General features: G+C 50.3%; 1 protein-coding gene across 11 annotated transcripts in view; it reads left to right on the top strand.

Moving 5' to 3' along the window:
• The window catches only part of CADM1 (cell adhesion molecule 1), a 140432-nt gene extending 118825 nt beyond the window's left edge, over nt 1–21607 (top strand). For 5 of the 11 annotated variants that reach the window (XM_061478128.1, XM_061478129.1, XM_061478127.1 and 2 more), the window contains 5 exons: nt 7406–7438; nt 12454–12507; nt 13942–14022; nt 18871–19002; nt 19491–21607. In XM_061478128.1, coding sequence (XP_061334112.1) covers nt 7406–7438; nt 12454–12507; nt 13942–14022; nt 18871–19002; nt 19491–19609 — 419 coding nt within the window. In that variant the 3' untranslated portion in view covers nt 19610–21607. The remainder of the gene's footprint in view (nt 1–7405; nt 7439–12453; nt 12508–13941; nt 14023–18870; nt 19003–19490) is intronic. The other 6 variants (XM_061478135.1, XM_061478130.1, XM_061478137.1 and 3 more) reach the window with 3 other exon arrangements.
• Nucleotides 21608–24531: the final 2924 nt, after the last annotated feature.

The raw sequence follows: 24531 nt of genomic DNA, 5'->3' as shown, positions 1-24531 counted from the left end.
CATGTGGGTGCCAGCAAATGCCTGCCCTTTTCCTGGGAGCTGGATTGTTAGCAGCCTGTCACTTTAGGGATGATGGTCTTCAAAGGGAGGGAGGACCTTTGACAGGATGTTATCCCAGCTGTTTCTCCTTGGTAGCTTTCCATCGGAGCCAACCGTTGCCCTCAGAATCAGCACTGCCCTTTGTGAGGGTTCCTCTCTATGGGGAGGCACGCACAGATGCATTCACCAGCAGCTCTTTATTTCCTGTACCAGCAGAAGTGCAGGTTGCTCTTTCGTTAGCATGGCAGAAGTGCCTTGAGCTCAGGAGCGTGTGCCTGCCCCATTTTCCCTCCTTTGTTTGCCATGGTGGAGGATGTAAAACTCAAAGCTTGCTGACGTCCTGTTGCCAAAACCCGCCTGGGTCTCCATCGCCTCCTTAATTCATTTTGTTATTGGCTCTGAGCTGCTGAAGAGGCTGCAAAAGTAATGAAAATGTTACATTGTTCACTGATTCCAGCAGTTACTGCTCACGGGGTGTAGGAAGAAGATTAGTTAATGCCGATAAGAGTGATTTTTATATTCCTCCGCAACACCGATCTGGCGCTGAGTCTTCTTGATGTGTGTCTTCACATCTTCTGCCCACAAGTTCGGTGTGCTTTGCCCACAAAAAGCAGCTGAGGCTTTGCTGGGACGTGCCTGGGTATGTTTTCCAGCAGCCAGGCAGCGTGAGGCTGCGGCAACTTCTGCTCTTCAATAGTTAAGAGACTTTGTCACTGGGAAAAATTAGGTCAAATTAACATAATCTCTAGAATTACATAGCATAGCAGTGTTGAAACCCTTTTTAAAGCCTTGAGAGACAAATGATACCTTAATTCCCATCCTCACCGAAGCACTAAGATACTGTTGTGGCGTGACAGAAGTGCTTAGGAGGCAGACGGGGTGTTCTTGCCTCTGCTGGCAGGTTGGCTGCAGCTTGGAATCAGTTTTATTTTGCCTTTTCCCTCCTGCTGCTTGTATAACCCCAGCCCAGTTCACATCCCCTGGAACCAGAGTGTTCTGGAAAACGATTGTCTTGCTTTAACATAAAATGTTGTTAAAGGGTTAGAGAGAGCCCTGCATTGAGCCGGTTCCATGTCCCACACTCAGGCTGTGGGTGTGCTCTCAGCTCTCGCAGCTGCCCCTAGGAATTCTTGGAACTGCCCCTTCTGAGTTATTGGAGATAACTTGTCCTGAATCCATTTTCCCCTGTTAAGACTCTCGGGTGGAACAGTCTCAAAGGGCTGCATTTGCTGCTCCGCGTACATGGTGAGTTAGCGACTGTCAGGTTCCCATGACAGACATCTTTCTTTTCTTGCTTCTGTGCGGTGTTTCTACTCCAGACGTGTTCGGACATGAAATGGAAAAGCAGCCCTGTCCTGTTCTGTTATCCCCATGCAGTGATAGACGCTGCTCAGCCAACACGAGCTGGAGCAGTGGGTGCAGCAAGTGTTGGAGCACAGGTAGTGCGATGTGCAGGAATGTGATGGAGCAAGGGGGTTATCCCTGTGCTTTGTGGGGTGCACTGTGCTTTCTGGGTGCTCTGAGATCCCCCCCCAGACCCAGCCAGGTCCATGCCTAGAGCCATGGATCAGCTCCAATTGCTTGGCACATCCAGGTCGCGTTCTGTTTCTGCAGGCTCCGTGCAGGGAGGTGGGGAAGGTGTCTGTGAGTTAACCTGCTGCTTCCTTCCAGGAGAGGGGAAAGCCGAGCAGCGGTCAAGTTTCTGCGCAGCACGACCTTTAAAGCTTTGCCTCTGTCACTGTTGCTTTGCTTCACTGTAGGTGCTTGAAAAGATTTCCTGCGTGACAGCTTGATCTTTTCCGTATATCCTCCAACTGCATTGATATTCCAGCTGTCCTTCAGTGCTTCAGCTGTTATCGCTGGCAAGCCCTTTCTGATCGGTTCAAATTGTCCTTGTGGCTTTGTTCATTAAGATGTACAATACGATACAGCAGAGCAAACTGCATAATTTGAATTACCCCTGGAGCTGTCCCTTGAAATGCTGGCTTTGGGCAGCTCTCGTTTCCTGGGAGATAAAGGTTCTTAATAACAGCCCGGCCCTCATCCACGGGCATGGCACAGAGCAGGGCTTTCTGCTTGCCTTCCTTAGCATCCTTCACTCTTCTGGGATCCACGGGGTTACTTGTCCATGCATGTTTGTGTTTATCACACTCTCTCTGCGGATGGGTCATGCAGGTACAACAGCTTTGGTGGAGGCCTGCAGGTGACAAACACACGCTGAGCTTTGCAATGGGTGCTACTGATGCTGCAGAGCTGCTGTCCATCTTACAACTGCCAGCAGCTTCCACTGTGGCCTCTCTTTAAGGGCCTTTTAGACTGTGCTTTAACCTCCTGTGTCTTGGATATACCACAGCAGGGGTGGGTATGCATGAAGGGGGTGACACACTGCAGGCAGCAGGTTTAGCTTGAGAATTCCCAGGGATGCTCAGGCCCTGCGATGAGCTTGTCTGGGCAGCGCCAAGCCCATGCTGTGGAAACACTGTGCTCCTCGAGGCTGGGGATCTTTACAAGCAGGAGCAAGCAAGCTGTTTGACCGGGGGTGTTCCTGTAGATGAGGAAATTGATGGTGTCCTCAGTAGAAGCTGGTTCTTTCCTGATGGGAGCCAGTCATGTGAAATCCTGCGGCGGCACAGGGTTCATTCCCACAGTGATCCAAAGTGGGGGTGTCTGGGAAGGGTGCAGCGAGAGGCGCTGGGTGCTGACATTGCCTTGCGGTAGGTCTGTGGGAGGTGTGGAGGCAGCGTGGGAATGACTCTGGTCCACATGGATTGCAGGCCCTTCATCCCTGCGGGTTCAGCTGCTCATGCCTGTGGCTGCGTGTGATGGTGCCCAGCCCATCCAGGGGCTCAGTGGCACCACGTAGGGCTCAGCCCACAGCCTTGTGCCCCCGCATTGTTTAGTACCATCTGGCTTTGGCTTTCCAGCAGTTCCCCGATAAAATGTCAAGTTAATTTAAAGATGATGCTGCTCTCTCCTGACATTTTCATCCAGGATGTGACCGCATTAAAGGGAATAAAGGAAAAGAGAGTAGCTGACAGGCCTGTTACAGGGAAATAAAATGAGATAAAATTCAGTCTTTTAGTGCTCTATCCAGTCAGCAGCAGACACGGTTCTGTCACACCTGGTTGTACCGGTGGTAGCAGCACATAAGCAGCACAGAAACTGTCCTGCTGGGCAGAAATGTGTGTGTTTAGGAGAGCATCTATTAGGAATATTTTTGTGCTTGTCACACGCAACCCCCATGCAGATTGTGATTGTTTTTGTGAAACATCTGGTCCGCAAATCAAAGTGTCTCAGGGGTGCACTGCAACGCGCTCGTACGCAAGAGCTTTCAGCACACGCCGGAGATGCTTTACGGATGCTCATCATTGAGGATCGTAATGCAGGGTGCGTGTCCATCCATCCTCCGAGGAGCAGTGCTGTGCTGCTGACCTGGGGAAAAGGGTGCCAGCTCCTCTGCCCCTGGGACCACACTGTGATGCTGTTACTGAAACAGAACATCTCTGCTAATGTCCAACACTAGCAGGTGTGTGTCCAGTGGGAATGGCAGGGAATTTTGTAGGGCTTTCGCTGAGCCTTGAGGACCTGAGGTGAAGCAGAAATCACTTGTAACTGCGCTGGTCCCCAGGGCTGCTGTGAGAGCAGCCACGTGAAGGAGTTCGGGCTCTCCATGGTCACTCCAGGTGAAGTAGTCTGGAAAATGGGGAAGAACCAGAGCTCCACAAATCAGTGATCAGATCGGCTCTTGTTTTCAGTTCAGAAAGCAATTGAGAAAGCAATATATCAAACAGATATATACAGTGACTAATACCTCCTTAAGTCTGAAAAGTGTGTTTTGCTGTTATACTGGTGTTGAGCCGCTGTAATTGTCTTTACAATAGCTGTGTGGTTTTCAGCCCCAGTGTATTGTGTGCTTCTCTGAGGCTGCAGCTCAGGCATTCGAGCTGGTGAATGGAATTTTGCTGCTGGGGTTTTAATATTCCTCCCTCATGCTCGTTCTGTTTGAGGCTGTGGGCTCTTTATGGACAGGTTTAAAGGACCTGGTCTGTGGCACTGCACAAACAGTTTGAAGTTGGAGAGAATCCATTTGAGGAAATGCGGGGGCCCAGTGATGGAGCTCGGAACTCAACCAAGTGCTGCCCAGATGCCTTCATGTAAATATGTGTGAATATATGTGTGTGCGTGCACGCTTTTGTAGCTGCCTAATGAAGTGGTGAGTGCCAAAACCTTGGGTGTCATTCAAGTTTTCTTAGCTGCAGATAGCACCATGTGTATCACAAGATGACGCGTGATGGTGTCTTCATCGCAGAGCTGGCAGCGTTAAACTCAGTTCCTAGATCAGCGCTGAAAGAAATAATGATTATGCAGCTTTATAGGGGCCAGTGGCTCCTTTCTGGGGCACCTCCTTTTATTATAAACCAGTGCTCTGATGAATTTCTGTACATGTAGCTATAGAAGGACTATTGCATTGTTTTCCTTCTCCCCAGACAGCACGCTTCGTTGTCTTACCGATTACAATTGGGAAGAGAAGCCTTACTCTTAAGATGGAAAGTACCACGCTGAGGCTTTTTGTGTGCTTTCCATGTCCTCTCTGCTTTGCCACATCTTGTGAAAGAGCCTGTTTTCAGCACCAACCTGCCATTTTAAATGATAAACATCAGCTCTGTGTGATGGTGTGACTGCTTTTCGCACGTGGGGCTCAGGACCAGAACGGTGCTTTTTGGTGCTTCCTTCAACCTTAGCTAAGTCAGGAGCATACCAAGGACTTTCTTGCTGGTCTGTATTTGAGGAGAGGAGATGATTTTTATTCTAGGATTATGTAGCATATGTATGCCTGGTCCGGCATATGAAGGTGGTTCTCAAAAGTGAAGGCAAAGTGAACGGCACATACCTGGAGTTGAGGGGAGCACGGTTAAGGTTAGCCAGTCCATCTCAAGCTGGTGGATGGTTGTAGCAGCAGTGTTGTAGGGCTGGGGTGTTCCTTCCCATGTGGGGCAGAGCAGTGGAGGAGTTGGCTGCACACACAGTTTGACTCGTTTCATACCAAAGCAATGGTGATGATACTTCTCTCCTTTGCCATGTAACCGCTGTGTTGTGTGCTGCTGTCGGGGGACGTTCTTTGCTTTGCTTTAACACGGGATTATTCCTCTCGGAGCATGGTGTGTGTACAACCTCCTTCTCAAAGAAGACTCTGGGATGGAAAAGGACTGCCGGAAAACTCATGCTAAACTTTAACCGGTCTGTGTTTCCTATTGCTACCATCCAACCCATTTGCTAATCATAACTTTGTCATTCCAGCTGCAGCCAACATGTTGTTTGACTTGGATATTTGTTCGCACTTACAACCGCTTGAGAACTTTGTGTTCTGTAACCTGTCGGTCTCTGTCCCCAGCCGGGGAAGCGAGATGCACTGTCCATTTGCACTGTTCCTCACCAATATCTCTTCCAGCACGTGAATACAAGTTTGCTTTCATCAGATTCTCTATTGAGCGTAAAAGCTGACATAACTTTTTTTGTTTCAGGAAGACAGTAAATTGAGACTATTTATAGATGCCAAGACGCTATCTCAGGAGTTAATGCTCAGGTTTACAGCCCTTTCTAAATGAGAGCTCCCCCCCCCCTTCACCACCATTTTCCCCTCCACCATTTGCTTGGTTAAACCGAAGCCTCGCTTGGGGACGGCTGCCCGACAGCAAAGCAAAGCCTGGCTTTTGCTCTCCCTTGGCTTTGGGAAGCTCCCTTCCCGCGGGAGCACGGGCTGGCGCCTCTAAGCGTGCGTTAGGCTGGGTTGCCAAGGCAAGAACAGTGTGCACTGGCAGCGCAAGCAGGCTAATGACGGCTTGATAATCTGTTATGCAAATCTTGGTGCAGTTTGTTAAATTGTGCAGGGTTTATTTGTTTTGCTTTCCTAATTAAAGCATGTAGACCTTGTATCTGTAAGTATTGTGTATTCCTTGTATGATTCTTGTCTCCGCTGGTGCTTCACAAATCCAGACCTGGGCTGTCCTCAGCTAAATTGCAAAGGAGCGGGGGGTCCTTTTTCCATTGCTGCCTCGGAACGTGCAGGGGGACGCCCCGTGTGGGGTGCTCCCACCAGCATGTGAGTGAGGGGAAGCACCAATGTGAACTGTCTGTTGTTGTCTCAAGACTCAAGCTCCGGGCTGCTTTGCAGGAGCAGGCAGTAGAGCGCGTCTCTATGCTTATGGGGGTTTATGCATTTAAACATTGCCTGCATCAGAGTCGAGCTGTGCAAAACCTGTGCTTTGCTGTGGGCTCCAGAGTAGCAGTAGGGATTTGTGGGGTTACAGTAACATTGGGAGGAGCCCGCCCCACTAACGCAAGCAACCAGCATCACAGGATGTGTAGAACCAGACAAAAAGTAGAGGAGTCTCGATAGCTAAATAAGCCAGTAATTTGGATAACACAAGTAAATAAGATTTAGAGCTGTTGGTGTAGGGGAATAGCATAGGACGCTCTAAGAAAAAGCCTTCAGATTGGGTCAGTCTACAACAGCCTGTTGCAAACATCTGTGAGGAGATGAAGCATCTCTCCCTTGGCAAGGCAGCAGCTCCCAAGACATTTCTGATGGTGGGTAGTAGATGTGGGGTGAAATCAGCTTCAGAGTCCCGACCAGAAAAGGGCCAATGTATTGTAATTAGTGATAGCTGTTAACCAGGTGGCTGCTGCACTAGAGGGCTTGGTAATGGCTGTCTGCAATTGCCAGTTCTAGAACATTTCTACACCTAAAAGCATCTGGCAGGTCTGAGGCTTGGTGTAGCCAAGGCAGAGTTGCTGCTCACACCTTCAGTACCAGATGTGAGATTTCCAGCAGCCCCTCTGGCTTTAGTCCTGGCTTGCCACCTCGGCAAGGCGCCAGGTTAGGAGGCTGGGCCATGTACAAACATGCCTGGAGGTTCCCTGCGTTGGGTGAAGGAGGAGAAGAGGTGGGAGTGGATGAAGGCAATGTTTGAATGCATAAAAGCCTTGTGCCAAGCGTGGGCTCTTTGTCCTGGTCCCGAGCTTCTGTTTTGGTCCTTAACCAGCTGCAGCGTTGGTGTGGGTGTTCTCCCCAGCCTCCTGCTCCCCTGACTTTGCAACCACCAGTAATCGTTGTGGCAAGGTCCTGGAAAAAGAGGCAAATTTACTGTTTTCCTCAGGCTCATAGCTTTTGAACTGGAGGCATGTCTTCTAAACAGTGCAACTCACTTCAAATGCTTTTTGCCTTTCATTTTATTATTGCTTGTCACGCAATGTTCTTTGAAAGCTTGCTCATATATTATCTGTTCCATTTTTTCCATTTTCCCTTTTTTTGCATGCTGTTCCTCCTGTTTCTTCCCTTCCTCCAATCCTCTGTTCCCGTGTGTAGACACAACGGCGACGACAGAACCAGCAGTTCACGGTTGGTATCGCATTCTTGTTTCTCTTATTTCTCAGCACTGCTGAGTGGCAAGACAAGCCTGGGAAGGGGAAGCAAAAAGGGAAATGCGGTCTTCAAGGGAAAACCATGCTTCAGGTGGACTCACCTCATACATATAACACGGGGTTTAAGGCTGGAAAGTCTGTCTGGTTTTGTCACTCCTGTTGTGAGCTTTGCAGCTGTTCCAGTGCCAGGCAGGTCCCAATCCCCCAAACCCCATGGAAATGGTGCAAGTCTGTGAGCAGTGCCGAGGCAGTGAGCAGTTCTCTACTCATCTTCCTTACTGGGGCTGTTGCTTCATGCATGAAGAAGAAATCTGGCTTTTGGAAACAGGAGCTCAGATTTAATTCAAGTCCAGTGGCAAGTATTTGGCATCCTGGGGATGCTCCGCAGAGGGACCAAGGGCAGAAGCGAAGTTCCCATCATTGCAGTGCAGAAGGAGGCTTGGAAAACAAGTCGCAGCACTTCCCTATCGGCATAGCAGTCTAGCAAAGTAACCCTGCTCATCTGCTGGAGGCAGCCGAGCTAACAGCTTGACAGCTTCCTTCGCTTCCGAAGCGAGCCGCAATAGTCACGTCAGGCTGGAAGCTGAGCATGCTGCTTTTGGCACGAGCTCGCTTTTCAGCTAAAGAACCAAAACCCCTGACAACTTTAATGAAGGCTAACCCATATCTGGGGTTGCTATTTTAGTTGCTCTTAGCTTATAAATCAGCCCTGTCTTTTATTGCTAGAAGTCTGTGACACAGAACCACCTCTCCTCCTTGGCACATCTGGGGCAGTGAGAGAGGTAGGAGTGAGTGAAGTGACACTTGAGTAGTGAGGCCCCTTACCAAGTGGAGGGACATGCAGTTCTTGTCCTGGATAACTTACCTGCTCCATGCCTTTTCCCCCTTGCCATGAGAGCTGGCAGCCTGCAGGCATGACTTCTGTTCTCTGTACATTGGCAGTCTCCCTCTCTGTGTTTGACATCAGATGAAGGCAAAATGTTGGTCAGCCAGTGGTTGGGCCACGGGGAAAGCCTTGAAGAGCTGCCTCTGAGGGTGGTGGCACCGTTTCATTGCCTACAGGTCTGCTCAGTTGTGTTTGCTCCGGTGCTAAGGGTCTGGCTGCGCCTCTGAAGCACCAGCCCAGCACTTCGCTTCCTTAGAAGGGTCTGAGAGCAGTCAGGAAAGTCAGGAGAGACCCAGGCTTGGTGTGGAAGGAAGCCAGGCTCCATCCGCCGCTTGCCCTCATGGTGAGTGCTGTGTACCGTGGGGTGCAGCAGGAAGGTGTCCTGCTTCAGCAGCACCTTGATGCAGAGTGCAGGGAGAGCAGTTGGTGCAGAGCCTTCAGCGTGGCTCTAGGGACGCTGCCTTCAGTGCAATCCCACTCCAGTGACCTGCCACAGACTTTCCTGCCATAAATCCCAGCCGGTTGGCACCGAGCCCCCTGCGCTTGCCCACGGGGCTGCTTTTCCCATGAAGACTCGGGGGGTTCTTTCCAAGCTTGTGTTGCTGGAGTGTGTATGGAGTATACCAGGTGTTTCTGTATGTTGGCCATTTGTTCTTACCAATGTCCGATGGGAGTGAGCATGTCTGTGAATGACTAGAAATGCATGGGCATGAACTACAGCCAAATGGATTTTCTCCAAAAACGATTCCAAATGAATTGGGGGAATTAAAACTAAAAAAAAAAAAAACAAAAACAAAAACAAAAGAAAAAGAAAAAGAAAGACAAAAAAAAAAAAAGAAAAAGAGATTGGTAGCAGAGAAAACAAAATGTAAGGCTAGTGGGAACCAGCACAATACTTCAATTGGGGAAAGGATTTTTGAGTCACGTAGTGTTTTGGAGTGTATCCTAGAGGACTGGGGGGAAGGAGTCCTGTATGTGTGTGCATGTAAAGGCGGTAGCAAAGCCCCTGCCATTCCCCTCTGGAATGGAGTTGACGGCAGCGCTGCATGAGTGACCTAAAGCACGAACATTGTTAACTCTTTCTGTTGAAAACTGAGAGCTGAACTGTGAGTTTTCTGATGCACTTTCTCCTTTCTCTGCACTGTTCATTGCCAGAACTCCAATAACAGCATGGTCATGGCCGGCAGGAAGGCTTGTGCTTCTGCTGCAGCGCACTCAGCCGGGTTTACCGAGCTGAAGCCCTCCTTCCCTCCCTCCCATGGTGCCCTGTCAGGGTCCCTGCTCCCTGCTGATGTGCAGCCGGAGCCTCCCACCACCGTGCGTGGAGAGCAGGCGCTTTCCCTGCCATGCCCCTGCTTCCCGTCTGCCCTGCCCCTCTCTCCCTCAAAGCCCACGTGCCAGTTTTTATTCCTTGGCCACTGTCACCACTCACAGGCCAGGATCTCCTCCCTGCAAGGATCCCATCGGACGAGACGTCCGGCTCACGCTTTGCCCCCTGCACAAGCAGGACATGTATAAGCAGCCATGACCTTATACATGACCAGCGAGAGCAACGACTTAATTCCTCCACTTTTTTCCCAAATTTTGACCCTGTCCTGTCAAAAGCAAAGAGCTGAAGGAGCTCCTGAGGGATCTTCCAGACCTTGGGCATCACCCGTTGCAGGGGGTTATGCTGCGGTGTAGCTGTGGCGGGGCAGCCCCGCGTGCACGTACGTGTGCTTGGCTCAGAGCTGCCTTCGGCTCCGCACCGGGGCAGAGACAAGGTGCTGCTGCCTCAGCACAGGCAGGATCTCTGCTCGTCCCCATGGAAAGGTAGGGTGAGAAAAATCTCCTCTGAAGCTGGCAAAGCAGGAACCCGGAGTGGAGGTTAAAATAACGAAAGCATCCCAGTCGTGAACGAAGAGGGACGAAAGTACCTTGCCCATAATCTAGCAGGTAAATGATTTTCTAAGCTGGAAATTCTTCCCCAAAGGCACATATGAATTTTTAATTAGGGCCTTAGCAGGGTTTTGGATGAGAACATTTAACACTGCTGTGTTAAGCTCTTGTTGCCTTTTCTGATGGCGCTCGGTCTCTGAAAATGAGATTTATTCCTGTGAAGCCTAAAGCTGAGCTAGAAGCTGCTGGGCTCTCATGGGTCTCACCATAGGCAGCAGCATACAGGGAGAAAGCCTCAGTGCCTTCTGCAGTGTTGTTGGCACGCAGCTCTGCCTGTCCAGCTGCCTTGTTCCCCTTTGAAGGTGCAACTGAGAGTAAATACGTTCCTCAATATACTTCACAGCTCCAGCCCTCGGGAGATGGAGTAAAACATCACAAAGCCCCTGGCACGTGTTGAGGTTTCTGTACCATTGTACAGAACTGGCAGCATTAAATATATCCCCTAATTGATACTTACAGCTTGGTACAAAGAGGAATTGTCTTTCCTTGTACCTGGAGGCAGTTCAGGCAGCACTGTGCAGCTCTGGGGCTAGAGATGTGCATATGACCAGTGTGTGTTGGGTCTGGGTAGAGAGTGCCAAGTCAGCTTCCATTCCTCTGCAGGAGGTGCAGCAGATTTGGAGTTCCTCCTGATGAGGAGTGAAAAGGAGGAGCTTTCATAGCTCAGGTCAGAGTTTAATGAGAGAAACCAAGCAGTAATTTACTCTGTGTTTAAAATGCCTCGCAACAGGCTTTAATACAGTTGGGTGGCATTTTGAAGTGTAGCAGGCACAGGGAGAACCTGGATCACTGAAATGTTACATTTTCGTTTCTAAAAAAGGTGTTTTGGCTTCATGGAAAACGCAGCTTTGCCCTTTCTTGTTACTGAGAACATGTAGAGAAAGGGAAGGCTCTACAGAAGGAATTCTGGAGAGAGAAAAGTCAACCAGCTCCTCTTTGAGCCTAGGTTTGCATGCCCAGCACTTCTGGAGTCACCTGTAATGGTATTTATGTGTTGTATTCCAGTAAAGAGGAGGCTCCCTGAAGCCAAGAATGGCACACAAACAAAAATCCAGCCATTAATCTAGACACTTCCCACTTTAGAACGTAAATCCCCCCCAGCTTCTAGGTGACTTGATGTGTTTGACCAGCAGTCACTAGGAGCCAGGTTTACCTTTAATGTGCTCCCTCCATACGACGATTGCTGCTTTGCTTCCCCTGGGGACAGGATGCACACGCCAGCATTGCGGTGGCCTCCTGGCTGTTTAAAAGCAGTTTGGTGTTCCTGGGGGTCTCCCAGCTCACAATGCCGCTTCCCAAACGAATGCCCAGTGATGCCGGTGCCTCTCCATGGGGAAGGCTTCTTTTTTCTCCAGTAACACCCGTGCTTTAGCAGCCAGAGGAAGGTACCGCAGGTCCTGCTGGACTGGTCCTGCTTTAAAGGGATCTCTGTGGCCTCCAGGCACGGGTTTGCCCTATAACCTGTGCAGAGGAGGGCACTGGAGATGCTCTGCCCTCCCGAGCAGCCCCCAACAGCAAACTTCCCAAGAGAGTAGGAAAGAACAACTTCACGGGCAGCATTCCCTGCCTGGTGCTCCCGAGAGTGTCTCCCCTAACTGCTTTATCAGCTTTGAGGAGAGAGACTTCTCCCATGAATGCATCGGATTTGGGAAAAGGGAAAAAGGAGCTTGTGTGCGATGCGTTAGCGGAAGCCCCAGCCTGCACGTACAGGTGCCTGGCAGCTCTGAAATGCGACCCACAATATTCCCAGAGCAGTAAACTGCCAGGCTTGTCAGCATTCCCAAACCAAGACTGAATTGTGTGGCAAATTGGAAGGGCCTTTCCCAGTGCTGTCTGTGCACAGAGCCCAAATTGGCCTGGCCTCAATTGGAAATCGCTCCCCATGGGGACTAAAAGGCAGAGTCTGGGGGTCGTTGCATGCTGTTATGAGTGAGTGGTTTTGATGCCATGTTTGGTGTGCCAGCAGTGTAGACTGAGGAATGTTTCTGTTATAAAGGGAATGATTGCAGTTCTGCCCTGCGGGTTACTCTGCCCTATCTGGCAGACGATGGCAAGTGATTGATGCGTTATTTCTGTCCCCCTCAAGAAATTCATCCTCAGTTCTTAAGTGTGTTGTTTTTTGTCACTCGAGGAACGCAGAGAAAAATGAGTTTGTTTTTACTTGTAAGGCTTTACTCACTTGCCCAATTCGGCAGAGGAGCTGGACTATGGGGATCTCTCAGGTAAGGGCTAGTACGTAGGTAAATGCTGCTCTTCTACCCTAGATACTGGTTCCACTCTGATTTCTGCACCCTGGCCACATTGCATTGTCCTGTTGCTGTGGCGCTGCCATCCCTCTACTCACGGTCTCACCTCTTGGTGTTCTGTGTGCCCACGTCTCCTGACATGGGGTGAAAAGGGGGCTATTGCCTGAACCTCTTTATCCACATTGGGCTGAAAGCTGCGTAAACCCATCCTCAGAGTCAGTCCTTGCAAGTTAGCACTGGCCCAGATGGAGAAGTGAAAGCATCTTCTATGGATGCAGTTGGTATATTCGAAACAGGGGTGCAAATAGAGCCTAGACCCCTGATCTCTATTTTGCCTGTCTTCCCGAGTGTCTTTAGAAATGCACTGATTTTCCAGTGCACATGGAGAGGAAGCCCAGAGTGGACAGTGCAGCACAGGGCAGTCCCACAGCTGCTTCCAGCCGGGAAGAGCCCGGCCAAGGGCTGCGATCCACCCCATTCTCTTGGGAGCTGAACCCAGTGCTGAAACACTGGCAAAAAAACCCAAGGCCCTAAATCCTCATCCTGTTCTATAAAACACTCACCCTTTATCTGATCCACTGTGAGCCACTGAGGGTATGCTTTGGCCAAGAGGTCAAAAATTATTGCTGAATTCAGTGTGTGTTCTAACACGTGAGCAGTACTAATCATTGTTATTGCAGGCCTGGCAAGGTAAGCAGTACTAGGTGTCTGTGCAGGAGCACTCTGTGGATGGGCAATGACTGTTCTGCTCTGAGATGTTTGGTTACTTTTTCAATTTGTAATTTTTTCTTGAAGAAAAACGCACCTTTTGGTGGCTGGAGTGACGAACGGGAAACAATTCCACAAAGGAATTCCTCGAAGTGGGTGTATGCTGGCAGCGCTGCCTTCCCTCGTGTGCCCCAGCCTACAGCTCTGGCGCATGGCTCGTGCCTTTTCCTGAGTATCGGGTGCATGATCCAGTTTTCTGGATCTTGAATGCAAGGCAAGATTTGCCCACCACGCACCCATTTTGGAGCATCCCTTTGGGCTGCTGGTTGGTTTTTTTCCCCTAGGAATTTCCAGTTTTGCTTGTTGCTCTCTGGGTTCCTGACGCACCCCCAGGGGTAATGGTATCGAGTCAAAGAGAGAAGGAGCCCCAGGCCATTCCCTGCCTCGAACACAGCTGCCCTCTGCCCCATAGCCCATGCCCAACTCTGGGAAGCTGCAATAGATCCATTTGGGCACCGGGGTCGGCACATTTGGGCTGTCAGGCGGTGGTCCAGGTGAGTGCTGGAGCCGAGCTCTCCATGGGGAGCACTGGGAGCCCGCGGGACCGGCCCAGGGGTATGTGGGAATGCCGGGGTGCGTGCTCATGGCTCGTGGAACGCGTGGCTGCTGCTGTGGGTTTGCTCAGTGTGCTGTTCCTTCCAGGTACTCCTGTCCTGCTAAATGCTTCAACGGAGGCTCTGCCAACCGTGCAATTAAGTAATGCATCCCTTGCCTTCCGTCCAGGTAGCTAGCTCACAGAGCTGTCTTCGCTTCTCCTGGTCGAGCTGTGTGTGTCTCCGTGCCACTCGCAATGCACCTCTCCTTCCTGCCGTGTAGAGACTGTAGACTATGGCAAGGAACAGGGTCTCTTCTGCTTTGTCCAGCCTCACAGGCCAGTGTCCTGCAGTACTCGAGATGGCTGGGGCACACGGCTGTACGTCCGGCTGTGCATACAGGCGTACGGCTGTGTGTGCATCACTGCACTGCTGCCTGCTCCGGTTGTGAGCTCCTGGCTAGGCGGATGCAGCACGCCTGAACCCCAGCCCAGTCAGGGAGGGCCAGTGTAGCTCCACTAGGGTCTGATCAGCACCTGGTTCAGGGAGATGCCGATGAATCGGCTGCTATCAGTTGGGAGTGGGGCTCTGTTCCCTAGCAGAGAGGAGGCTCGAGAAGCCACCAGAGAACATTGAGTGCCTGTCGTAGGGATTAAATTGATTGAAGCAAAGCGCAGTATTTCTTACGAAGCGATCTTGAAATGGGTCGCTGAAGGGGCACTTATTGATTGACGAAGGGTGAACTCCTCAGATCTCTCTGGCTTAAATGAGACCAAATGCAATTATAATACAACAAACAGGTTAATGCTACTCTTTAACAGCCCATCAATAAATTAGAGTAGGGGCAGAGCGCTTAATGCCGCTCCGTAGCAATGAATAATGGTATTGCTCATCCTGTCATACACGGGCAGGGATTTCTGTCCTCCCACATCACGGGGAGGGGGGGGTGGTGTTTTATAGTGTTTCTGATGTAGTGACAGCCTGTTCCTCCCCCAGCCCCAACCTCTAGTGCTGCTCCAGCATTTGGAAACCACAAATTCAGTGGGGAAATGTCAATGAGAGCTGTAGGTGCCCTACGTTGTAGCGAGGAGGAATAGCTGGCTGCCCAGTTGTTCAAAGCACATCAGGGACTTAAGGCCATTAGCCCCTACACCGTGACCTGAGGGAGCCTGAGTCACGTCAGTGCCTTCCTTATTTAGTAAACTACCCTTTCAGTTTAGAGGGAAAAAAGATGGCCAAGTGAGGAATTCTTCATAGAAATGAATAGGTTTTCTGTTCCCCACCCTGCTGCAGATGTTCTGTTAGCATCTGGGCAGCATGGAGCTGTCAGTGGAGTTAGTGTGTGTGTAAACTTCGATATGCACACACAAATTTAGCCCGTGTTGGCCTACCTCAAGGGCTTCACGTTAATTCTCACCCAGAAATAGAAATGTTGGCGGGAGTGCGGCAGTAACTCATTAAACCAGAACTGAGAGGAACCTTTTTACTGGGGAGTTAGGAGGAGAACAGTCTTCCCTCTGCTAAAGCTTGCTGTGAGGGTTGACCCACATTGTTAGGATCCTGCTAACCAAATCTGCACGCTTTTGAGAGCTGATTTAAGCAATTACGGCTGCAGAAGTGTTAGAAAAGTGGAGATTCTTAATGCCTTTATTTTTAAAAGGCCTCTCCCCCTGCAAATAAAGCCCATAGGTAAGAACCTGTGGGTTTCCAGCGCAGGTGTGGGTTGACAGTGCTCATGTGGAAGATAAACCACCCGCTGTGTGTTGCTCCTCACTCAGTACGTCCTGCTGGTACGGTGAGGAGCAGGGATGGGTCGGAAATGTCTCTTCTCTGTCTGTGTAGTATTCTATGAGCTGCACTGTTGGGTTAAAGGAAAACTTCAGTGGCATCATCTCACTTCTGCTAATGACATGAGCAGTTGGCTAAAATACTGAGCACAGCCGAACTGAAATCTACCAAAGCCTAGTGTTGTCCACCACTTGAAATGGTGCTGCGGTGCTCTCTGCTGATGTGTGTGAGGTCTGCATCTCACACTGACGAGTTCAGTGCTACACCAGGGAAAACTGTGGGATCCCTCTATCACGGGGCAGTACTGCACTTTGCATCTGTTCAGTTATTGCAGGTGGATTGTGCCACTGATGCTGCAGTTTTCCTTTAAGGTGCTTTGGCACCAAGCAAAGCACCAGCCCACAGCAGTAGGTGCAGCGAGGTGTGGAGTAGCTGCAGAGTAGCCAGGCTGGGATGCATGTTCATCACAACATGCAGCCCTGGCAGCCCCTTCCCTGCTCTTTCCTCCCTCCTCCCGCTCCCACCAAAAATCCCCCAGCAAAGCCAAAACCAGACCGTGGCAGGGAGATTCCCGAGTGCTCGATGCAAAGGCCAGCACGCTCCTTAACATCTTAATGGAAAGCTCTGCATGTATACATTTAGTGCTCTCCGACAAGAGGGAATTAAATGTCAGAAGGATTTGTAGCATCTATAATTGAATTGGTGCTGAGAAAAGCAAATCTTCAGGAAGAATAACATATTAGGATTAGCAAATAACGTGGCATTTTGTCAGTTCCTGCCATCTCGTCTGCTCCCTCTTCAGTAATAAAGTTGTGATCTCTTTTTTAATCATAGATCTGAAGCGGGAATAGCTTTTGTGAATCAGAGGCAGCATTTCAAAGCAGATCCCAGGCTTTAAGGTCAGGTCTCTCTTTGTCAGTACAAATTTGGGGAATTACTCCTTGCCCCGTAGACTCGAAACTTTTAGATTCCCATAGAAATAACGAGTGACAGCAAACTTCTGTGCTGGGAGGCAGAACGGGGTTGATGTTCGGTCACCACATTGGAGCATGTGGAGCATGGTGAGGTGTTGAAGATGAGGCAGAGAGGAGATGTTGAAGGAGGAGTATCTAGCAAAGGGAACGACTGGAGCAGCTTGTGCAGGGAAGTTATATATTGAGGACATACTGGGGTGAGAAAGCAGCATTGTCCTGCACACGGTGCTCCTGGGGCATCAGCGTCCTGCACTTTGGCAGGAAAGCCATCCATGGGCTTATCCAATGGAAATACACATACATCACCCACTAAGAGCCCGCTGCCACCTCCCCACAGACCTGGCACTGGATGGCTGGCAGCCACCAAGCATCCTCAGAAGGCACCTAATTTTGATGTAGTCTGTTAAGCTTGAAGATAAACTGTTTAGCCACGCGCATAATAAAATGAACTCATGCTGGCACTTCGCAGAGGTCTCTTTTAACAGGAATAATGAAGAAAAATGGCCCTGCATGTCCCGGTAGACAAAGTCATACTCAGTAAACTGCTCTGCGCAGACTGTTTGCCACAGTCAGTTCTTAGGGAAGGGCCGTTTCCCTTGTGCTGGCAGGCAGCAGAGCCAGAACTGCAGCCAAATGACCTGGATTAGGTGATGGGGCAGCCGGTGCTTTTGGTTTGCAGGGCCATTTTTGGGGCAGAGTGTCAGCTTTCCAGGTAAGCTCGGAAAGAGGCTCCCTGCTCCTGCTGCCCATGCCAGAGCTCATGGAAGTTACTCGAAGAAGCACTCGAAGGGGTTTTGTCTCAAATTGTTTTAATTAAAAGGCGCTTTACGGTGCTCTCAGTCACGAGTTATTCACTTAGGGCCCCTGGTCCTTAATCTCAGAGCAGAATTGGAAATATCGATAGAAAGCATAAATCCCGGGCTGCTGCTCGCAAGCTTTGTATCAGGTTTCGGCTCCAAAGAGCACCATTACCTTTAGCTGTCACGGATCTGTACGCTTGATCGATAAACTTCAAATATTATTAGAGGTGGAGGCTTCAGAGATTTGCTCTGCTCCTTGGAGGGAGACGGAGATAAATCTTTCTTAGAAATGGACTTGCATTTGCACTCTCAGTCTTCCTGGTAAAATGCATTTCTCTTAGGTGTCTGGGCAACTGCATGCAGGGCAGATTTATAGGCCATGTGCTTCTTGTAGTGAAAGATTTAAATGGTAAATCCTTCACATATGACTTCACAAATCATGTAAAGTTAAAAGATTTTTACCGTTTCTGTTGCTGCTGTGCTTAAATTGTAAGGTATGGCCAGTAAATCATTTTAATGGAGGTGTCGCGCTTGACTCCATGGAAAAAAGAGACAATGGTTTAGCTTCTATTCCAAAATATTAATGTATTAATCAGCGGGAGAATAATTGTGTTTTACTACGTTATAAATCTCGCTTGCCATTAGGATTGCAGTGAGGGTTGATGTAGCTGCGTTCTTAAATTAAAATTGTTTACACTGCCATACATTCATTTTACATGGCCATAGCTCATTCTGGGTTCATTTTGGAGCTGTTCCCCTGCCAAACAAGTCATTCCTCTCCCCAGTGACGGCGTCCTAAGGGAGAGGAGCTTCTGAAAGAAAACTGATGGTGTGGCAAAGGCTTAAATAAGCGCAGTAAAGCGGTTGGAGGCCTCTGCAATTATCACTCGCTTTCAAAGAGGTTTCTGTACTGTGGGTCAGGAATTTCATGTCTCCGGACATTACAGATGCTTTGGACAGCAAAAGCATCAGCTTGTTGGGACGGGGCAAGGACGGTTGTCAATGATTTTACTGGGCTGGCTTGGCTGGGTTGTGGTTCTTTGGGCCGAAGAGGAATGTTTTCAACAGGGCCATTGTTAGTGATGTTCCTCCAGAGCTCATGTTCCTGTACTGGCCTGCTGCTCCCTGTGCCTCCATCCCCGGGGAGGTGGGAATTTGGGGAGCACTCAAGGGAAATCTCCCAGATCCGCAGCCACCTCCGGCTCCATCTCTCCTCTCCCAGCTGCCTCCCACCTGTGTAGTCGTAGCGCTGCTGCTTCTAGCGGAAAACACCTTGCGAGTCGAGCCGCCACATGAGTTGGGCTCCAGACCGAGCTCCTCTGCCCCAACTCATCTGGGAGGGAGCTCTGTGCTTTACCCCTCTTCCTTTTGAGAGCACAAGGGTGGCTTTTCCAGCCCCGAGAGCAGCCGCAGCCAGACCCTTCAGAGTGCATCGTAATAAGTCCCAAATTCTTATTCCTCTTCTGATCTCAACAGATTCTCGTGCAGGTGAGGAAGGGGCAATACGGAGCGTGGACCACGCGGTGGTCGGCGGCGTCGTGGCCGTGGTCGTGTTTGCAATGCTTTGCCTGCTCATCATTTTAGGGCGATATTTTGCCAGACATAAAGGTAAGACAAAACTGGAAGAGGAAAGAACGCGGCGTGCGTGTATCCCTTTGCTCGCGGCGGGGTCTCGTCTTGTGCAGGGGACCCCGGCTGCTCTTGGAGGAGTCCTGAAAGCCCTTGGGAGCAGGGAAAGGGAGGAGGGCTGGAGCTGCCTACCTGTGTTCTGTGTGCTGGGTCAGGAGGAGAGCGGGTTTCCCAACGCTGGCTTCCTGTTGCAGCCTGGTATTGTCATGGCTGTGGAGGCCAAGTGCCCAGCTCCCGCTATAATAAATGGGTTGCTCCTCTGGATGCCCAGGGCAGGACTGGAAGAGCACCTGCCCCAGTGCCGTTGGGCTTGTAGCATGGTATTGCTGCTGAAGAGCCTCTCAGTGGCTCGGTCCCTCATAGCGTCTCCCGCTCTCCCATTAGGGGTTTGCTTTCCCTGGCACTCGCAGCTTCATGCTCTTGCAAAGACCTGCGAGGAGTCACACAACCTCCTGCTTCCTTTCCAGGTACATACTTCACTCACGAAGCCAAAGGAGCAGATGATGCGGCCGACGCAGACACAGCCATCATCAATGCAGAAGGAGGACAAAACAACTCCGAAGAGAAGAAAGAGTACTTCATCTAGAGCAGCCTTGGTTTGTTGAGGTGTCCAACCGTGGACGGTTACTATTTAAATGCTCAAGAGACAGTGATATTGGAAGTTGCAACCAGCTTGTGTCTTTTCTTTTTAAAGAAAAAAAAGCCAATGGGTGGAGAGTCGGAGGCTGGGAGGGTCCGGGATTGGCTGTGTAAAAATATTCCTCGCAAAGTACACTCTACTGTTCGACACCTCAGTTCGTTTGGGTTTTCTTTTCTTGGCCAAGTCCAGCTTGGATTTAGTTTAGTGAAGTCATTTGCAGAAGATTCTGTGCCTTGTTTAATTTCTGTTTGTTCGGGTCGGGGGGAGGCTGGGAAGAAGAGGGGCTTCTGTGCGTTAGTTCCCTTCGGGTTTCTGTGGCTCTTCGTTTCCCCTTTCCTCTTGGGTTCCAGGAGTTGCCTGCTGGGACCCCTTGGACCTTCCTTGAAGGTGTTTCTTTTTCTCGTCACCGGTTTCCGCTCAGAACTCGAGCTCATCAGAGGAGAACCAGCACATTTTAGACTTCGTAGTTTGCAGTTCAGTGTGCCCATGTCCCATTCCCTCTATCGTCCTAAAGGCTCGGATAAAGAGCGGCGAGAACCCACTCGTGGCTGCCCATGTTTCAGGTGCTTTCCATGATGGTGACTAGGAAATCGGCTGGAGCTCGGCAAAGGCGCCCTTCGGCCCTGGGGTATCCTCCGGGAGGGATGCGGGATGTCTGCTCCTGCCCCCTGCCTTGTGGATGCTCCATCCCGCTCTCGGGGCTAGGCCCCCCTGTCCCGCTTTGCCAGAGCTGGCGCAGCCCGGCCCTGATCATCCTCCCCCCCATTGCAGCCATGGGGCATGGGGTGCAGTGGCCTCGTGTCCTGCCCGTGGGGCACTACGGGAGCGCTGACCGACTTACAAAGCCATAGGTGAAACGGGGACTCGAGGTCTGGTAGAACCGTAAGCGAGCAGCAGCAGAGCACCAGGACAAGGCGGTGTTAAAGTCTCTATGCTGAATCTTTTGTTTCTTGTGAGTAATCTTTGATTTGGAGCGATTCTTTCTTTTTTTTTTACTGTGTTTCTGTGGAAAATGTATGCTGATTTATTTAAGGGAAGCATTAATCTTAGCGTCAGGTTTGGGGTTTTTAGGGGGGTTTTGGGGCAGCGTTTTCGTGCGTTTGGGTTTTTCTTTTTTAGCTGTTGTTTTTGGCAGCCCCGTGACACCGCGGGATTCCTTCGGGATCGGGACGGCCCGACGGCAGAGAGCGGGCCCGTGCTCCGGCAGCGTTCCGCCTTTTCCCTCCGCGCGAGAAGGACCTCGCGGGAATACCCCTTGTTCCGAGCAGATTTTGCCGAGCTCCTCTCCGAGCCCCCCTGCGCCGTGGCTGGGAGCAGGCAGCAGTGGGGGCTCTCCCGCCGCCGGGACGGGCACCCTGGCTTTGAGCAGCCCATCTTTGTTTGGAGTGTACCGTAGTGCAGTGTTACCGATGTAACTTTGACTTACGCTGTTGACATGTCTCAGGTTCATGTGTTTTGATTGGTGTTTTCCGTCTCAGGTAGATTGCAAAATTTCGGCCCCACGCATTCGAAACAAACCCTAGGAACAGGATAAGAACCAGGAAATTGCGACTTTGAGTTGTATATTGGGTTATGTATTTTTTCTTCAGTATACAGTGCACTGTTTGAAATGTATTGTTGAGTATTACTTTGTACAGCTTTAGATCATTAGGATTTTGAAGCGTGAAGAAAGAACAACCTTGTTTAAGGGATGTTACAAATGAAGGACGCGGAACTGATGATAAACAACCTTGTTCTTTATTTACCCGGCCTTTTTGGTTTTTCCCCTTAGGCCAGTTCTGTTTTAAGGTGTCCATGGAAGGTGTTACAATGTAAGAAAATACATATCCATCTGTTCCCATTCACATTTTGTATTGGTTCATGTATACCATTTTTACAAAGGAAAAGAAGTACTATAAAATATCTGTCTTCTTAATAAAAAAAAAGATTAATGTTACAAAACTACATCTCTCTTTGCTCTCTGTATTCCTGCCATCTGCAGACGCGGTCATAGCCATCCTCTAATGCTGTTTATCCTGCGTTGGTGTTTGCTTAAGGAGCAAATCGACCTGTAACTGATATTCCAGTCTTCCTGAGGTGCTCCGGAGACAGCCCGGTATGGAAGCTGTAACAGCAGACCAATATTTACATTCTGTAACAGCAGGTGAGCGTTGAGGGACCCCGTTCCCATCTCCAGTTCAGGCCTGGCTGTTGCCAGGTATCACACCTCCCTTTATAACGCTGGGGATTTCCAAACCATGATCCGAGGTGTCTGCTTGCCCCAAGACATCAACTGCAGCAAAGAGATCTGGTACCAAGGGCCTCTGCTCATTGTCCCCCCTGAAATCAGGTTACGAGGCAGCTGCAGCACCGCAATTGGAAGCGTCAATCTTTGATGTTTCGGACAAAGGAGGAGGAGAGAAGCAGTTGCTTTCCAGTGAGGAGATGCTGCCGAGAGGTGCGCTGCCATCATCCCTGTGCATAAACAGGCTGTCATGTACGGCGAGGAGCCCTTCGTATCTGGGCTCGTGTGCCAAAGGCAGCGGTGGTGGCTGCTCCTCCAAGAACAGTGATTTCTTCAGAACTTCATATATATATATGTATATGTCATATAAGTAAATATATAAAAATAACATTTTTTTCTTAGAGAAACTGAGGAAAAAAGGGGGCAAACCAGAAAAAGCAGCCTTGCCTTTTGTTACTCAAGATGAGCACAGTTAACTGTGGTGGGTTCAAAATGGCCATGTTTTAATTATTTCAATGCACAAGAGATGTTAAACTTGCAGGTCCCTGATGGCTTTTTCCTCTTCAAGCCAGAGCAAATTGTGCCACACACTTGTGATGTCAATGGCGTTAGATATGCAGTTGAATCCCTTCCCCCCCCCAGGTCCATGTTCTCCTTTCCCTGAACCCTTTATGGTTACAGTAATACAGGCAGTGTTGTGTCCATGTGGCACAGCTCAAGGAGAATTATTTCCTAGAGCCTTGTTTAGCCACACTCAGTAATGGAATCTGATGTGTTCTGCCTGGATGTAAAGGCAGTGGGGGGACCAGGGTGGCATCATGTGCCCCACGTGGTCCCTCGGTGGTGGCAGATGTGCAGGTCCTGCGTTGTGAGGAAAGGCTGGTCCCCAGCGCTTGTCACTGCTGAGTGTGGAGCATCTCAAGGCTGTGGTAGGTACAACTGGCCCGTGTCTCCTAACACGTAGAGATGTTACAGCGGGGCAGTGGGCACACCCCGGAGTGCCACAACCCGCATTATCCTGCGCACACTTTGCCACAAGCTGCCTCGAGTGTCCCACTCTGGATGTCGCAGTGGGGCCGAGGTTCTTTGTAATTCCTGATTCAACATGTGCTGCTCGAGCCAGCACCCCTCCCCGAGGGCTTTGAGCCATGATTAATGCTGTGTCTGAGATGTCTGCTGCACACAGACCTGCTGCTGCTGCCGGGCTGCAGTGGCTCTCAATAATTCAGCATGCTCGGGGGTGATGTGCCATGGTGAAGGCAGGGCTGTGGTGGGAAGCTGGGAGAGGATGGGGAGCCCTGGGTTATGGCTGCTTCTTGGTTCCAGTGTCAAACCGGTTCAAGTGTGCTTGAACACCAGCAGCTTGTTGAGGACGTGGTTGTGAGCATCGCTCAGTGCGGGTGCTGCCAGCCCCAGCCCTGCTGTGGACACATCGGAGGCTCATCCCCATCCCGGCATCATGCTTGGTGCGTTTGCCAGCGCCTCTGTGTGCGGCTGCCTTGCTCTGGGGCTGTTTACCTTCTGTGAGTGCTGAGCAGGACCTGTGCCAGGGCTCTGGATCCCCGTCCTCGAATGGCCCAACCATTTCATGTCCCCAGTTGCCTGTACTAAACCGCTGCTGCCTTTAATCTTGGCAATTTCATGCCGCAGTATCCATCTGTTTGGGAAAGAAACCCAAACGGAGTGCTGCTTGCAAAGATCACAGGCTTACTTAGCCACGGCTTCTCAAGGTTTTCATTTCTATCTTGTTATGTCCCTAGGAACGAGGGGGTCTGTGTGGACAACCAGAGCTCAACCCTTCCTCTCGGGCAGCTCAGACTCGTGCCAGCAACCCACATCTGACTGTAGGGTTACGCTGCGAGCCATTGCTTTAGCCATTTGTCTGTCCGTTTAACACCACACAGAGAACTACGTCCGCTCGGAAACCTCCTTGAGTTCATCTGTGAGGGCTTCAGAAGCTGCAGCTTCTGGTTTCCCTGTGCCCAGGGTTGTATGCCCAGTGTCCCTCCTTCCACCCTCTGCTGTGTTAGGGCTTCGCTCCTGAACGTCCCAGCTTCTGTGGAGCTTCCTATGGCCTCAGTGGTCCTGTGGCAGAACAAAGTCTGTGCTTTATCCTATCTGTGGTCCGCATCCTTCAGGCTTTTAGAGGTCACCTCGTACCCCTTTTCTGCCTCTTTCCTAACTGGTACCTGAACACTTCGGGTCTTTGCCCGTGTGGCCCTGCCCAGGCAACACAAATGGACAAAAAGAATGTGCAAATGTCCCATTTATAGTCAGTTTCTCAGTGATACACAACTGCTTTAACAGACATCAAGACACACAAGTATTGAGGGGGAAAGCTGAAAAGAGGAACAGTAAGAAACTAGACTCAGTGAATCGAACATCCCTGGTGACCAGCCGCAGAAAAGTGCTCCCTTCCAGAGCGAGCATACAGCTGTTGAGCCTGTTTCATTAAGAGGACCTGAGGATGCTTCTGGGTTGTTATGAAATCAAAGAATAAAGTCCCAGCTTCGAGTGCTCTGCCTCATAAAGTAATTAGTGATAGATGACACTTTAACCCAGATCAGATAAAACGAGCCTGAATTCCAGGCTCAGGATTGAAAGGCACTTGCTATAGAAAGGAGGAGCGGGGCGCTGGGGCCGG

The sequence above is a fragment of the Pezoporus flaviventris genome, unplaced genomic scaffold, assembly GCF_033815535.1.
Source record: "Pezoporus flaviventris isolate CSIRO_AGI_PZ_B2104156 unplaced genomic scaffold, CSIRO_AGI_Pfla_v1 ptg000113l, whole genome shotgun sequence".
Taxonomy (NCBI): domain Eukaryota; kingdom Metazoa; phylum Chordata; class Aves; order Psittaciformes; family Psittacidae; genus Pezoporus; species Pezoporus flaviventris.
This window is presented reverse-complemented; position numbering and strand designations above follow the sequence as displayed.